General features: G+C 45.6%; 1 protein-coding gene across 1 annotated transcript in view; it reads right to left on the bottom strand.

Moving 5' to 3' along the window:
* The window catches only part of SLC25A36 (solute carrier family 25 member 36), a 52,243-nt gene extending 37,796 nt beyond the window's left edge, over positions 1–14,447 (bottom strand). Inside the window, exon 1 of the mRNA XM_089509250.1 lies at positions 14,332–14,447. Coding sequence (XP_089365376.1) covers positions 14,332–14,372 — 41 coding nt within the window. The 5' untranslated portion in view covers positions 14,373–14,447. The remainder of the gene's footprint in view (positions 1–14,331) is intronic.
* Between the last annotated feature and the right edge of the window lie 2,244 nt (positions 14,448–16,691).

The following is a 16,691-nucleotide window of genomic DNA, read 5'->3' as shown; positions in this document are numbered from 1 at the left end:
TAATGAAACAGTAGACATCAGCAAGCTAAAGTATCTAGTGCTTGTTAAAGAATTAAAACTCCAAAGATCTAACGGAAGACAAAGAAGAAGCCCTTCCTTTCCACACATTCCTTCCAGTATCTTTACCAGGTGTATAACAACTTTTTTGAGGTGTTGTGACCATTAGACCAGCATACAGTAATCCAACTATAGCTATACTGTACCAGAGATTTGTATAAAGGCATGATGATATGGATAGTTTCAATTTTATTTATTTTTTTATCTGCTAATCTTTGACATACAATTTGCCTTTTTTTAGAGGAGCTGCACACTGCGTTACTTTCATCAAGCTCCCCAAGATCTCATTTTAAATGACTGCTGATTCTATATTTATCAATATATATGTAAAGTAAGAGGGTTTGGGCCCATATATATCACTCTACACTTATTTAGACTGAGAGCCAGCATGGTGTAGTGGTTTGAGTGTTTGACTATGGCTCTGGAGATCAGGGTTCGATTTCCCCCTTGAGCATTAAAATCCACTGGATGACCTTGGGCAAGTCACACTCTCTTGGCCTCAAAGGATGGCAATAGCAACTCCTCTCTGATGAAACCTGAAAAGAAAACCCTATGACAGGTTCTCCCTAGAGTCACCATAACTCAAAAATGACTTAGATGCACACAACAACAACCAACTTGCTTACACTGGACCATACTTGACATTATACTTCCCATTCCCACAATTTGAAAAGATCCCTTGAAGAAGTCAAAAGCCACAGGAAAAAGACAATTATTTTATTACCTCATTTCAAAGATGGAAAATGCTGCTACAATGCTAACTCCCAAGTATTTTGAAAGAAGGTGAAAGAAAGTGGCCAATACAAGCAAAATACTGCTTTTTCTATTCTGCAGGCAAAACTGAAAAGGCAGGAATACAGGGAACAAGAAAGGCTTGCTGTTAAGAGGAAAGAAGCCAAACAGCATTCCCCAGAGATAAGTAACAAAAATAGTTGGGATTGATGACCCCAAGCTACTTTCACTCTGCTATGCATATGACTACATACATATTTTCCAGCTTTGCAGATTGAGGAATTAGGGACAAGCTTTCAGTTATTATTCTAAGGACAAGCTACTTCAAGTATCTTCTGAACAACATGAACTTTGACCATTTTCAAGGGACCTTGAAGCTGACAGCAAAGATTCCAGCCTAGAGCACTTCCACAAGAGAGACAGAGGAAAATTACTAGCTCTGAGTCATCACATGCTATTGATGGGAGACCCCTTCCTATTAACTCTAAGCACAAAACTCTGGGCTTCATGTACAAGTAAAACTCTACCAAAGTAAGAGATATAGGGAAGCTAAACAAATTTAGTGTTTGCAGAGAGGAATGGGAATAAATGGTTGCTGCTTGGCTGCCTAAGAAGAACAAAAAACAAAACAAAAACAGGAATAGTAAAGTAACCTCTTCAAATGAACAAAGGTGTCAATAATTTAAAAGTAGGTATTTATCTGTTAAGGGAAAAGAAACTGTAACATACAATAAAACTTGATGAGAAGAATAGAGTCTCAGAGTGTATTAAAAAGGGGTTCGTTCCAAGAAAAACCTAAATGCATTTCATCAGGAAATATTTGTACCTTCTCTTTCAGGGGAAGACAATTTGAAAATCAACCTGCAGACACTTCAGAAAGGTGTGCGGAGTCACCCTTTCCTTAAAACCCCAGCAAGCTGATTTTCAAATTACTTTCCCCTGAGCAAGGACATACCAATATATCCTGACTGAAATCTGTTGAGCTATTCTTGGAATGAAACTGTTTTGTACACATTTTATGACTACATCTCTCCTTATTGTCATGAAAGGGGCTTTTATTTTTATTTTCAATTTGGAAGGAACCAAAAATTTCCAATGACCAATGCTGCTTTGAACATACATCATTCTGATTATGGTACAACAGAAAATTAATCTTTAAAAACCCTTTAGGGCCCTGCAGCATCTTCTCTTAATCAGAAAACAGGTCTTGATTTGTTGCTCAAGAAAGAAACTTAGGTGAGAGGATTCTCCTGCCACCAACAGGTGTCTCAAAAAATTCCTTCCATATGTAGGTAAAGCACTTATTACATTTATATTTTCTCTCAGATGAAAACACAATATCTCTATGTTTTATCTCTAACAGTTTTCTCTGGCACTGACTTCACTTAATTCAACAACTACCTTCTAAAATTGATGTTTCCCCCCCAGGAAGTCTCCATGCCAGTGAAGTGAAGTATATATATCTCATATCTCCCAAACTGGGAAATCCCCCAAGCTAGAAATGTACACCACCCTTTAAAAGTTATTTAGGCTGCAAATCTATACTCACTCATCAAGGACTACACTCCACTGAACTGAATAGTACAGGATTGTACTGTTAAGCTGCTCCTTGTTAGCATTCAATACTGCACAATAATACAATACTGCCATCTGACAATTAAAGTTATATCAAGTACATCTGCTGGATCTTTAAAACAAACCCTTCATTCAGTGGAGCTCATTCCTACACATACTTGCTCATGACTTCCAACAGCGCAGATCCACACATACCTACTCAATGAAAAATACCAAGAGAGATAAATGGGGAATACTATACTGTAGTGAGAACTAAGTAGCATAGTGGTTTTAATGTTGGGACTCTGGAGCCCAGGGTTTGATTTGCTGCCCAGCCATGAAACCCACTATGTTACCTTGGGAAAATCAAATTCTCTCAGCCTCTGGGGGAAGGCAATGGCAAACATCCTGTGAACAAATCTTGCCAAGAAAATCCCATGATACGGCCTGAGGGTTGCCATAAGTTGGAAATCACTTGGAGGCACACATCAACACACATACTGTATAGTGTTGCAGTACCAAGCTCTCCAGGATATGGTCCATTTATGGCAAGTACTTATATTATTTATACTGGACATACAATTTCTGTTCCATCTGACTGTGGCTCTGAGTGATTATAAATATCAATCTGAAAATAAAACAGGACCATCCCCACATAAGGAAGGTCGACATACTTGGGGGATGCCCTGGATACAAAGCTATATACATTTGTTAAGTTTAAAGGAGAAAAAATCAAAGGAATCTGATCTGACAACTACAGTTCAAAACACACTGCAGAAATAATCCAGTCTGAGACTGTTTTAATTGCCCTGGCTCAATGCTAGGGAATTCTGGGAACTGTAGTTTTGTGAAATATTTAGCTTGGTCAGAGAACTCTGGTGCCACAATGAACTACAATTCCCAGCACTGAGGTAGGAGTGGTAACGTGGACTCAAACTGTATTATTTCTGCAGTGTGTTTTGGGTCAACCTCTGAGCTTGTAGCCCTTACAGAATGCTGAGGAGAAAAAACAAAACAAACATCAATTAAAATAGTCATAAAGTGGAAATAAATTAGGATCAAAGACTTCCCTAACAGCCCCATAAAAAATATATTCTGGCGATACAGTGCAATGTTTTATCATAGGTCTACCTTTGCAAGTATCTATTAGAACTGATACTCAACAGGCATAAATGCATAAAGATTAATAAAAAAAGGTTTGAAGTCAAACTGAACAAGCTGCAGAATAAGTTTTCCCTTTTAATGGTTAAACATTCACAACAATTTAGTCCCCCCCCTCCTCTTCTAAATTCCTGTATTTACAAAACTTGCTTGCCTTACATCTATCACAAACACAGAGCCCACCAACAAAATAAACCCTACAAGTATCTAATTCTCACACAGTTCACAGGGTTTTTCATACCAGAAACACACAACACACACTTTATCCTTATTTCATAAATAAAGAGGCAAAATAACTGATTGTCCCCAAATAAGAATTCTGTCCTCCAATGAAATTTTCCTTCAGTCCCCAAACTTCTAACATTTCAGACAGTTAGACATTTACAATCTTGACATGTTATCCTTATATTTTATCTACTGGCATCCTCCTTTAGTTTGGATGACTAAACCGTATTTCTAAATGATAAACTGATGTTTTAAGTGACTGAAATATGAGGAATTTGAGGAATGAAAGAAAATTTCACAAGTGAGGGAGAAAATTCTCATCAGGGTAACATCTTCAGGACTTCATTCCCCGTACTTACAACCTGCATATAATGCCAAATCAACTACATGCAGCTGGATCTTTAAACACCTCCACTGACTAGAAATACATACAGTATATCTACACAGGTTGTACAGACCAGTTTTTGTTGTGTGCCTTCAAATCTTTTGAACTTATAGTGATCCTAAAAACCATGGGGAAAACCATGGGGTTTTCTTGGCAGGATTTGTTCAGAGGGGGTTTGCTCTTGGCACTCTTACACACACACACAAACATGCAGGAGTACTTGTGTTGGCCATTTAGTTCACTTAAACAAAAAATCCATGAAACAGTGATACCTTTATTGGCCAACCGAAACACACAATATACTTGTTGCAAGCTTTTGAAGCTCCACTGGCTCCACATTCAGAAATAACAAAATGCAGGCATCTTACTAACATCTCTAATTTTTCTCCTGTTTGGTTTGTAACATCTTGCCTGATAAAGAAGCCAGTGGAGCTTTGAAAGCTTGCAACAAGTATATTGTGCATTTCGGTTGGCCAATAAAGGTATCACTGTTTCATGGATTTTTGTTTGAATACACAAATATACGCACACACACACATAGATATACTCTCTGTGTGTGTGTAAATCACTTGCTGCCGCTCACTCCTGCAACCTCCATGAACACTTGTCATCACTTCTTTAACTAGTTTCAAAACGGAGTTGAAGACCATCCCGTTCAGAGAAGCGTTCCCAGGCATTGCATGACTATCATTTGCTATTTGACGTTTTTAATTTGTTGCCTGTTTTATTGAACCCATTCCTGTATTGTTATGTATCATTTATATGTATTATACTATTATTTCTTAGACTGTACGCCATGGGCACATTTATTCTTACCTATTTTATTGTTTCTATGTACAGTGCTGTGCAAATTGACAGTGCTATATAAATAAAGCATGATAATAATATTGATAATAATAAATGTATGTGTGTCTGTGTGTGTGTGTGTATTTATATGGACACATGCACATATACATATACATACATACACAGAAAGAGAGAAGGTAATAACTTGTTAAGAGGGAAGGGAGAATTTAAAGAGGAAGGAGGAAGACCAAAGTACGCAAAGGAATCTTGCAGCACCTTTGAGACCAACTGAAACAAAGAGGTCAGTAGCATGAGCTTTTATAGACTTTGAGCCCACTGCCTCAAATGCATCAGTGCGCAAAGCAATCTTGCAGTGCCTTTGAGACTAAAGGTGCGTCTACACTCTAGAAACAGAAGTCACTGCTGCCTTTTATTTCCCTATACAATATGCAATAGCGTGACCCCAAGGCATACTCTGAAGCCAAAACGAAAGGGCTCCATCCTCCAGTATCCTGGGATCTGTAGTTTTTGATGGAGAAGGCTAAAGACTTGTTGATGTTGTTGTTGTCGTGTGCCTCAGAGTCATTTCTTACTTACCAGCTGAACCCATCACAGGGGTTTCTTGGCAAGTTCCTTCAAGAGAGCGGGGATTGCCGCCGCCATCCTCTGAGAGGCTGAGAGAGTGTGACTTTTGCCCATGGTGGGTTTTATGCTCAAGCCGGGAATCGAACCCAAGCCATACCTCACAAAGCCACATATCCCAGGATGGAGCTGTAGGGCTTTAAAAAAGCGGTGCCAAACCACATTATGAATACACCCTTTGGTCCAAAACACACTGCGGAAATAATCCGGTTTGAGACCGCTTTTAAGTGCCCTGGCTCAGTGCTACAGGGAATCCTGGGAATTGGAGTTCATTGTGGCACCAGAGCTCTCTCTGACAGAGAAGGCTCAATGTCTCACAAAGACTACAGTTCCCAGAATTCCCTACAGCATTGAGCCAGGGCAATTAAAGCGGTCTCAAACTGGATTATTTCTGCAGTGTGTTTTGGACCTTGGTGCTACGAAATCCTTTTTGCATAATGTTTTTCCCTCCAGAAACCAGGAGCAAAGGGAGGGGAACCAGGGCTGACTTCCACCTTACCCTCCAGCCAAGAGGTGCACGCAGGTGTCCTGTCGGTTCATCCTCTCTCATCCTCGGCTGAGAGCCACGGAGGAGCCAGGGCCAGAGGACAGGAGCTTCTCCTGCCTCTCTCTCCCAACGAAGGCCAGAAAGAGAATGGCTCGTATTGCTATTCCTCTCTCAGAGACATCATAAACCCGCCCGCCCGCCCGCCTCCTCTCTGAAGTGGAACTGAGGCAGCGGCCAAAAAAACCACACACGCACAAAAGCGGGGCGGGCAGGCCCTTGACTTTTCTGAATACGAAACGAGGGCCCAAGATAAACAGAGGCCGCTATTGGCTGGAGAGGGGCCGTGACGTCACCGGCGCGAGGCTTCTATCAGGCTCCGCGCACGTGACCCGAGGCGACGTAGGGAAAGGGCTTCAATGGAGTTTGAGCGGAAGCGAAGAAAGGGGGCGGGGCTAAGAGAGAGAGAGAAAGCAGAGCTGAGTCAGCTGAGGCGAATAGATGAGGAAAAGAGGTCTGAGGGAAACGTCTCTCTCTCGCTCTCTCTTTCTCTCAGACCTCACGCTGTTTTTTCCTATGTTTCCAAAACACACACACACACTGCGTTAATGATCCAGTTTGAGGCCGCTTTAACTGCCCTGGCTCAATGCTAGGGGATCCTGGGAACTGTAGTTTTGTCAGATAATTTAGCCTTCTCTGTCATGAGGAGAGCTCTGGTGCTACAATACACTACAATTCCCAGCATTCCCTAGCCCTGAGCCTCAGGGCAATTAAAGCAGTCTCAAACTGGATTATTCCTGGACCCGTGGGGTGTTTTTTGTGCCTTTCCAGTCAAGAAATAAAAAAGACAGTTTGACACTCACACTGCAGAAATAAACTAGTTTGAGACTGCGTTTAACTGCCCTGGATCCAAGCTGTGGAATTCTGGGATTTGCAGTTTTGTGAGATATTTAACAATGGCTCTGGCTGCATCCACACTGCAGAAATAAGCCACCTTGACACTACTTTTAACTGCCATTTATATGAGTGTTTTTAGACCAAGGTGACCAAAGGTCCTCCTTTTCTAGGACTTTCCCTCCATTTCAACCTACTCTGCAGGAGGAATGTCAAAATGTCCTCCATGTTGAGCATGGGTAAGAAGCATGGACTTATATTTATAGGAGTGCTTTTAGCTTTTAGTTTTGTATTGTCCTACATTTTGTGGTGCCTACATCTGGTTGCCCTGGCTAAATATCTCACAAAACGTTAATTCCCAGAATTCCAAAGCACTGAGCCCTGGCAGTTAAAGGGGTGTCAAACTGGATTATTTGTGTGGATACAGCCAGTTGTGACTTAAGCAAGGCCGAGTGGAGATTTGAACCCTTGTCTCCAGAGTCCTAGTCCAGTGCTCAAACCACTACATCACACTACCTCTACCTACCCCACATTATTATTGTTGCTGTTGTTGTTGTGTGCCTTTAAGTCATTTTTGAGTTATGGTGACCCTGAGGCAAACCTATCACAGGGTTTTCTTGGCAAGATTTGTTCAGAGGAGGTTTGTCATTGCCTTCCCCTGAGGCTGAGAGAGTGTGATTTCTCTAAGGTCACCGGTGGGTTTCATGGCTCAGTGGGGATTCGAACCCTGGTCTCCAGAGTCAAAGCCCAACACTCAAACCACTCCACCACACTGGTTCTTTCAGGGATAACGTCCCACTGAACTAGGAAAGGCGTTTTTCCAAGCTAAACTGGCCCAGAGGAGACTGAAGATGTGTGACCAATACATTTACAGAGGGTTGGGTCTTCTCAAAGGAAACCACTTTATCTGAGCGATGAGGAGCGTTTTTATCTCTCCATCACCTTTGCCTCTAGAGAGTAGAAATGCATTGTATATTTTACTTTATTTTGCAACTCTGCTACAGTACCTTTCCCAACCTTCTCCTCTGAGCCTCGAAAAGGGAAAGCGAGTTAAAAGGTTGAGTAAGTGTGTCGCAGCGGTTTGACTAGGACTCTGGAGACCAGGGTTCAATTCCCAACTCAGTCATAGAAACTGACTGGGTGATCTTGGGCTAGTCACATACTCTCAGCCCCAGAAAACCCTGTGGACAGGGTTGCTGTAAGTCAGAAATGACTTCAAGGCACACAACACCAAAAAAACAACACTAGTAAGTCAGCTCACAAGTACAGAATTAGGGGGGAAAGCAGAAAAAACACTTTGCTAGATGTGTTATTGCAGTAGAGCCAGCATGATGTAGTAGTTTGAGTGTTGGACTATGACTCTGGAGACCAGGGCTGGACACCTGGCTCGGCCATTAAACCCACTGGGTGACCTTAGGCAAGTCGCATGCTCTCAGCCTCGAGGAAGGCAATGGCAAATCTCCTCTGAACAATTCTTGTGATATGGTTGCCTTAGGGTTGCCTAAATCGAAAACAAAGGCACAGAACAAAAACAACAACCATAATCTCTCTTCCCAACATGCTCTCTTCTCTCAACCCATGAGAAAAGGAGTTTGGTGCAGGAAGCCTTTGAGGAGCACGAAATTTCAACCTGGGAAAGAGTCGGAGCTCGGAAAGAGCTGCCAAATTCCAGCCTGGTCTGTACCAGTTGCTCCTAATTGACAGGAGCTGATAAAAGTATTCTGCATAAGACCAAAGGCGTGCTTTGAAGAGGACAACTTGAGGGTGCATCTAGACTGTAGAAATAATGCAGCCTGACATCTCTGCAAGTGCTGAAGCACCATCCTAAGATATTGTGACACTTGTAGTTTTACAAGCCATCTCTGCCAAAGGGTTCTTCTGCTCCACAAAACTACAAATTCATGATTCTGTAGGATGGAGAGATTGCAGTTAAAGTGGTGTCAAACTGCATTATTTCTACAGTGCAGATGCACCTAAGGAGCCCTTTGATATGGGCTTCAAATTATGCCTTGGATTCCCAATACAGTACTCCATATTATTGGGAAACAAAAGGAGATGGTGACTTCTGATTAATATCTGATTAATGACTGCATTGTGCTGCTGTCTTCTAACTTCTGCAAAGATAAGAACTTCAGTGAGAACTGAGATTTCAAGAACTTTGAAGAAAAGCAGTTCCCTTTATCCTTATATAACACAGTGCCCAAAAGGAATGCTGTTAAAGCAATCTCTCCCTAAAGTCACAAAACAGTGCCATTCTATACATTTGTTGTTCAAAAGTAAGTGCCAATGACAACAGACAACAGCTACCAGTCAGAAATGATAAAACTATGGTAGATGGACTTCTGATCTGTCTCAGTGTAACACATCCGTTCCTATGTTAGGTGGTCCAAATCTAGATGAAATGAGTAATTTAGGTGTTGCTAAAATACAACGGCAAATACAACAGCGAACACTAAAAAAGCAGCATGTATTCTATTTTGTGCAGCAATGAACCTTCATTTTGTGACCCCTGCTTCAATTACAGTCAGCCCTCTATATCCATGGATATACAGTCATCCCTCCATATTTGCGGCTTTGGTATTTGTGGCTTTGATTATTCACGGATTTCATTAATATGTTCTCTCTAGGACTGTCTAGGTCCTCCAGTGCAACTCTGTGGTCAACTTTAACTAAAAGTTGCACTGAAAGACAGCTACTCCAGTGCCATTCTATCGTCAGTGTATGTTGGACATTGACCACAGAGTTGCACTGGAGGACCTAGAGATTCCTAGAGAGGTGTCCTCTCAGGTAAAAACAGTGTTTTTGTTATTTGTGGTTTTTCCATATTCATGGGGGTCTTGTTCCCCTAACACTAGCAAATATGGAGGGACAACTGTATTTTTTTTATCCACAGAGTCAAGCATCCACAATTTGAGAATGTTTTTAAAACAGACAAAATTCTAAAAAGCAAACCTTGATTTTGCCATTTTATACAAGAGACACTATCTTAATGTGTCATTGTACTTAATGGCACTTGAGTATCCATGGATTTTGGTATCCATAGGGAGTCCTGGAACCAAATCCCAGCAGATACCAAGGGCGCACTGTATATCTCCCTGCTTTAGTAGTGTCCCAACTTCATTTTTAAGCAACAAATATACCTTCAGTTATTTCTGTAAGAGCAAGACTTACTGGCTCCCTCCCACTTCACTGGTTTGTGCCCGTTTGTATTCTTAGCAGAAAAGTTTAGAATTCTTCTAATCTGGAAATAGGGTTGCCATATCCCGCCCCCCGGCGGGACAATCCCGGTTTGGGCGGTGCCATCCCGGTCCCGGTCCGGTTTGGCGCCCAAACCGGGACGGCCCCGCCCACCGCGGCCACCTCCGCCGCCGCCGCGGCTCCAAGGCCTTTCTGAGGCCTGGGAGTCGGGACGGAAAAGGAGGGCAGCGAGGCCTGAGGCGGAGGAGGCTGCAGGGAGGCGGCGCCTCTTGGGCGCAGCCGCGCCAACCTCCCCGCCTCCCTGCAGCCTCCTCCCTCCTTCCTGGCCTCCGCGGGGACCAAGAAGGAGGCGAGGCCGGGGCGATCGCCGCCGGCCTCCTCGCCTCCTTCCTGGTCCCTGCGGGGGCCAAGAAGGAGGCGAGGATCGGGGCGATCGCCGCCGGCCTCCTCGCCTCCTTCCTGGCCTCCGCGGGGGCCAAGAAGGAGGCGAGGCCGGGGCGATCGCCGCCGGCCTCCTCGCCTCCTTCCTGGTCCCTGCGGGGGCCAAGAAGGAGGCGAGGCCGGGGCGATCGCCGCCGGCCTCCTCGCCTCCTTCCTGGTCCCTGCGGGGGCCAAGAAGGAGGCGAGGCCGGGGCGATCGCCGCCGGCCTCCTCGCCTCCTTCCTGGTCCCTGCGGGGGCCAAGAAGGAGGCGAGGATCGGGGCGATCGCCGCCGGCCTCCTCGCCTCCTTCCTGGTCCCTGCGGGGGCCAAGAAGGAGGCGAGGATCGGGGCGATCGCCGCCGGCCTCCTCGCCTCCTTCATGGCCTCCGCGGGGGCCAAGAAGGAGGCGAGGATCGGGGCGATCGCCGCCGGCCTCCTCGCCTCCTTCATGGCCTCCGCGGGGGCCAAGAAGGAGGCGAGGATCGGGGCGATCGCCGCCGGCCTCCTCGCCTCCTTCCTGGCCTCCGCGGGGGCCAAGAAGGAGGCGAGGCCGGGGCGATCGCCGCCGGCCTCCTCGCCTCCTTCCTGGTCCCTGCGGGGGCCAAGAAGGAGCCAAGGATCGGGGCGATCGCCGCCGGCCTCCTCGCCTCCTTCCTGGCCTCCGCGGGGGCCAAGAAGGAGGCGAGGATCGGGGCGATCGCCGCCGGCCTCCTCGCCTCCTTCCTGGTCCCTGCGGGGGCCAAGAAGGAGGCGAGGATCGGGGCGATCGCCGCCGGCCTCCTCGCCTCCTTCCTGGCCTCCGCGGGGGCCAAGAAGGAGGCGAGGCCGGGGCGATCGCCGCCGGCCTCCTCGCCTCCTTCCTGGTCCCTGAGGGTCCCAGGAACGAGGCGAGGCCCCGATCCTGGCCTCCGATCGTGGCGGGGCCCAGGCGGGGAGGGAAAGCCTCCTTAAGTGGAGGCTTTCCCTTGCCGCTTGGCCTCCGCTGCGATCGCAGTAAAATGTAGGACAGAATTTTCAAATGTAGGACACACTTTTTGTGTGTCCTACATTTGAAAATTTTGTCCTACATTTTTCCCGGTTTCGAGGTCCGGCACTATGGCAACCCTATCTGGAAATGCCCTTAGAAAATCTTAGATTGCACAGCTAAATATTTATATAGATACGTATCATCCTTTGATTCTCTACTTACTAAAGGGTTAGGGCCAATTTATACAGCACATTAGAAAATGGGTTGAGCTTGCCAACTGGACTTTATGTGCAAGAGGTTATAAAATGCATTAATGACATGTGTGTCGTGTCTTTAGATTGTAAGCCTAAGGGCAGGGAACTGTCTAATTACCAATTTGTAAGCCTCTCTGACAGCCTTTCTAAAGAGTGGGGTATAAAAACAATAAATAAATAAGAGAAAAATAAATAAATAAAAGATTTTCTGCTAGAGGCAGTTCAGCATAGTGGTTTGAGCGTCAGACTAGGATTCTGGGAGACCAGGGTTCAAATCCCCATTCAGCCATGGAAATGCACTGTGTCTCCTTGGGCAAATCACACTCTCTCGGCCTAAAAGGAAGGCAATGGCAAGCTGCCTCTGAACAAATCTTCCAAAAAACTTTCTGATAGGCTCACCTTAGAGTCACCGTAAGTCAGAAAATGACTTGAAGGCACACAACAACAAACCATGACAAACTGTGTAGATCTCACCTTCCACTATTTAAATTCGCTGCTCATTCAGCATCAGCTCCATTTACTTATGCAACACATATCTTGGTTCCTTCATCCTAGCCGCTGATTAACTAAGCTCAAATGAATTCAGTTATAAAATGGAAGTTATATATCACTAAATATGTGGGCCAGCGTGGTGTAGTGGTTTTAGTGCTGGATTCGGACACTGGGAGACCAGGGTTCGAATCCTAGCTCGGTCATGGAAATCCACTGGGTGACTTTGAGCATGTCACACTCTCAGCCTCAGGGGATGGCAATGGCAAACCTCCTCTGAAGAAACTTGCCAAGAAAAACCTGTGATAGGTTTGCCTTAGGGTCGCCATTAGTTGGAAACAACTTGAAGGTCCACAACAACAACACAGAACACTAAAACCCATAACAAACTACTTTTCAAGGTGTGTGTGTGCAAGATCAGTTTGGAGGATGTTTCTAAATAAAAACAATGCTTCTATAATCCTGCAAATCCAATATGCTCTACCCAGTGATGAGACTCACTGACTGCCCCACTAGGATTGTGGTACAGAAATGGAAGAAAAATGTTGTGCTACACAAATATACTCCAGGACAGACATCAGGAGCAAGAGGTAATTCTCTTGTGAAACCCTGTAAGCCTCCAATCCTGCTCCCTTGCCACCTACCACCACCACCTCTTTATGACCCAATCTTAAACATGTTAACTCAGGGTACATCCGCACTGCAGAAATAATCCAATTTGACAGCACTTTATCTGCCATGGCTCCATGCTAGGGAATTCTGGAAACGGTAGTTTGTTGTGGCACCAGGGCAGAGCCACAACACAATCCCCTAGCAAGAAGCCATGGCACTTGAAGTGGTGTCAAACCAGATTACTCTGCTGTCACAACAAACTATCATTCTCAGAATCCCCTAGCACAGAACCAGAGCAGTTAAAGTAATGTCAAACTGGATTACTATGGTGACACAACAAATTACCATTCCCAGAATCCCCTAGCATGGATCCAAGGCACTTAAAGTGGCATCAAACCAGATTACTCTGGTACTACAACAAACTATCTCCCCAAGAATCCCCTAGCAGGGAGACACTGCAGTTCAAGTGGTGTCAAACCAGATTATTCTGGTGTCACAACAAACTATAAATTCCCAGAATTCCCCTAGCATGAAACCAAGGTACTCAAAAGTGGTGTCAAACCAGATTATTCCACTGCCACAACAAAGTACACTGCGGGAATAATTCATTTTGATGCCACTTAACTTCCATGGCTCCCTGCTAGGGGATTCTGGGAATTCTATAGTTTGTTGTGGCACCAGAATAATCTGGTTTGACACCACTTTTAACTGCCTTGGTTCCATGCTAGGGGATTCTGGGAATGGTAGTTTATTGTGGGACCAAAGTAATGTTGTATGACACCACTTTAAGTGCCATGTCTCCCTGCTAGGGGATTATGGGGATGGTAGTTCGTTCTAGCACCAGAATTTGACACCACTTTTGACTGCCTTGGTCAAGGGGATTCTGGGAATTTATAGTTTGTTGTGGCAGCAGAGTAATCCGGTTTGACACCACTTGAACTGCCATGGGAAAGCCATGCTTCTGGGAGTTGCTAGGGGATTCTGGGAATTCTGTAGCTTGTTGTGGCACCAGAATAATCTGGTTTGACACTGCTTGGACTTCAGTGTCTCCCTGCTAGGGGATTCTGGGGGTGATAGTTTGTTGTAGCACCAGAGTAGGGGATTCTGGGGGTGATAGTTTGTTGTAGCACCAGAGTGATCCGGTTTGACGCCACTTTAAGTGTCATGGCTCCCTGCTAGGGGATTCTGGGGATGATAGTTTATTGTGGCAGCAGGTTAATATGGTTTGACACCACTTGAACTGCCCTGGTTCTATGCTGGGGGATTCTGGGGCTGGTGGCCTGCTGTGGCTCCAGATTCCCAGGGAAGCTCCCACCAAGAAGGAAGGGAAGGCAGAGGCTGCCCAGGAGGACAGGAGAGCCAGGCCCACCTCCTTTCCTCCCTGGGAGGCCTGCTCTGGAGCGGGCTGCCCCTCTCCCCTGCTGCCCCCAAAGGCCGGAGGGTCCCCCTTGCAGCCCAAAGGCACTTACCCTCCGGCAAACAGATGCACCAAGGTGTCTCTCTGGCTCATTCTCTCTCATTCTCGTCCCAGCGAAAGCGAGCAGAAGACGCTTCCTGGCTCGCCTTTGCATTAATGGCGCAGCGGCGGCGCAGCAGCAGGGAAGGGTCCCCCGCGCGCCCCCTAGTGGCCCTGCTGCAGCCCTACAGCAGCCCCCTCCACTCCAGAGCAAGGGCTTTTCTTGCAGGGCTGCTGCTGCTGAGAAGCATGGCTTTGCATTGCTATGTTCAGAGCTCAGGGTGACCAGGTGTCCTCCTTTTCCCAGGACATGCCCTCCATTTCAGCTTTCTCTCCAGGAGGTACTCCCAAATGTCCTCCATTTTCATGGTGGATTTACATTTATATGGTGTTTATCACACTATACTCTTATAGTGCTACAATTCCACTTTGACTCCTCTAGCTGCCTCCTGTTGCACTCTGGTATGGCAGTTTTAAGGAGGGGTATTTAGAATTCTCAGATAGAGAAGTTCTCTGCCTGAGAATTCTAAATACCCCTCCTTAAAACTGCCATACCAGAGTGCAACAGGAGGCAGCTAGAGGAGTCAAAGTGGAATTGTAGCACTATAAGAGTATAGTGTAATAAACAAGTGGTTTCAGCTCAGAGTGAACAGATGTCCTTCTTTTTACAGGGCATGTCCTCCATTTCAGCCTTCTGTCCAGGGGGAATTCCAAAATGGCCTCCATTTTCATAATGGATTTACATTTATATGTGTGTTTTTAGCTCAGGGTGACCAGAGGTCCTCCTTTTTCCAGGACATGTTTTACATTCAACCTTCAGTCCAGTAGGAGGAATTTCAAAATGTCCTCCATTTGGAGCACAGCTAAGAAGCACAGATTTACATCTACATGAGTGTTTTTAGCTTTTATTTTGTCATGTCCTACATTTTCTTGAATGACCGACATTCTTCAGTGCCTTGTCCTCCTTTGCAGTTAGGGCATCTGCTCACCCTGTTCGCAAAGGGATCCTGCAACACCTTTGAGACAGATTTGAGAAGTTGTTAGCATGAGCTTTCTACATTCCCAACACGAGGCAAGCGAAAGCTGAACCTATCAGGGGTTTTCTTGACAAGTTTCTGCAGAAGAGGTTTGCCATAGTCTTCCTCTGAGAGTGAGAGCGTATGACTTCCCAAAAGTCACCTAGGGGTTGCCATAGATGAGCAGGGATTCAAATGCTTGTCTCCCAGAATCCTAGGGGTCATTCACACTCACTTTTTTTGTACCGAGGAGATGCAGATCTGTGCAGTAATGTGATACCAAATTGACGTTCACGCTATGTTTAGCGCAATCAAATCTCTCCAACCCAGTCCAGCATAATAATAATAATAATAATAATAATAATAATAATATTTATTTGTATACTGCCCTATGGCAAACCAATCCGGGCGGTTCACACTGGCGTTCACACTGGCGCCACTTTTGGATAAACATGGCAGCGCCTCATGGCCGGGAATGGATCTCAATGAACCAGATCAATTTGATACTGCATTCGCACTACCAAAGATGCTAATCGCTCTGGTCCCCCAAGAAACTTGTCGTTAGTTACTCAGTGCCAAATGAACTGGGTAAAGTCACTTTTTCACTGCCCACTGGGTGCATTCAGGGCACAGTGTGAACAACCCTGAAATAACCTGGTTTCCACACCAGTTTATTTCATAATTTGAATAACCCCCTCGGCTGCATCCACACTGTAGAAATAATCCAGTTAGACACTACTTTTATTGCCTTGGCTCAATGCTATGGAATCCCCAGAATTGGCAGTAGAAGTGTTGCCAGACCGGATTATTTCTGCAGTGCAATTGCAGCCCTACTTTGACTTTCAAACCACTACACCATGCTGGCTTCCCACTAAATATCCCACATTCTCCAATGGCTGATCCATGTCTGCACACTTTCTCTGCTGTCCTATTTTACAAATGTGTTGTCAATAATTTCAAACCGGCTTTCGGGCGGGCTACGGGGTTGAGACTGCTATGGTCGCCTTGGTCGATGATCTCCATCTGGGCATGGACAGGGGTAGCGTGTCCCTGTTGGTGCTCTTGGACATCTCAGCGGCTTTCGATACCATAGACCATGGTATCCTTCTGGAGCGCCTGGCAGAGGTGGGAATCCGGGGCACTGCGCTCCAGTGGTTCTGTTCCTACCTCTCTGGGAGGTTCCAGATGGTGCAGCTGGGAGACGTGTGCTCCGATAAGAGGGCCCTTATATCTGGGATCCCTCAAGGAGCCATTCTGTCTCCCATGCTATTTAACATTTACATGAAACCGCTGGGAGAGATCATCTGGAGACATGGGGCGAGGGGTTATCAGTACGCTGATGACACCCAAATAGTCT

This window comes from Sceloporus occidentalis, unplaced genomic scaffold (assembly GCF_023333645.1).
Source record: "Sceloporus occidentalis isolate IW3139 unplaced genomic scaffold, rSceOcc1.0.p SCAF_2, whole genome shotgun sequence".
NCBI classification, from domain to species: Eukaryota; Metazoa; Chordata; class Lepidosauria; order Squamata; family Phrynosomatidae; genus Sceloporus; species Sceloporus occidentalis.
Note: the sequence above shows the minus strand (reverse complement) of the source record. Positions and strands in the feature narration are given on the sequence as shown.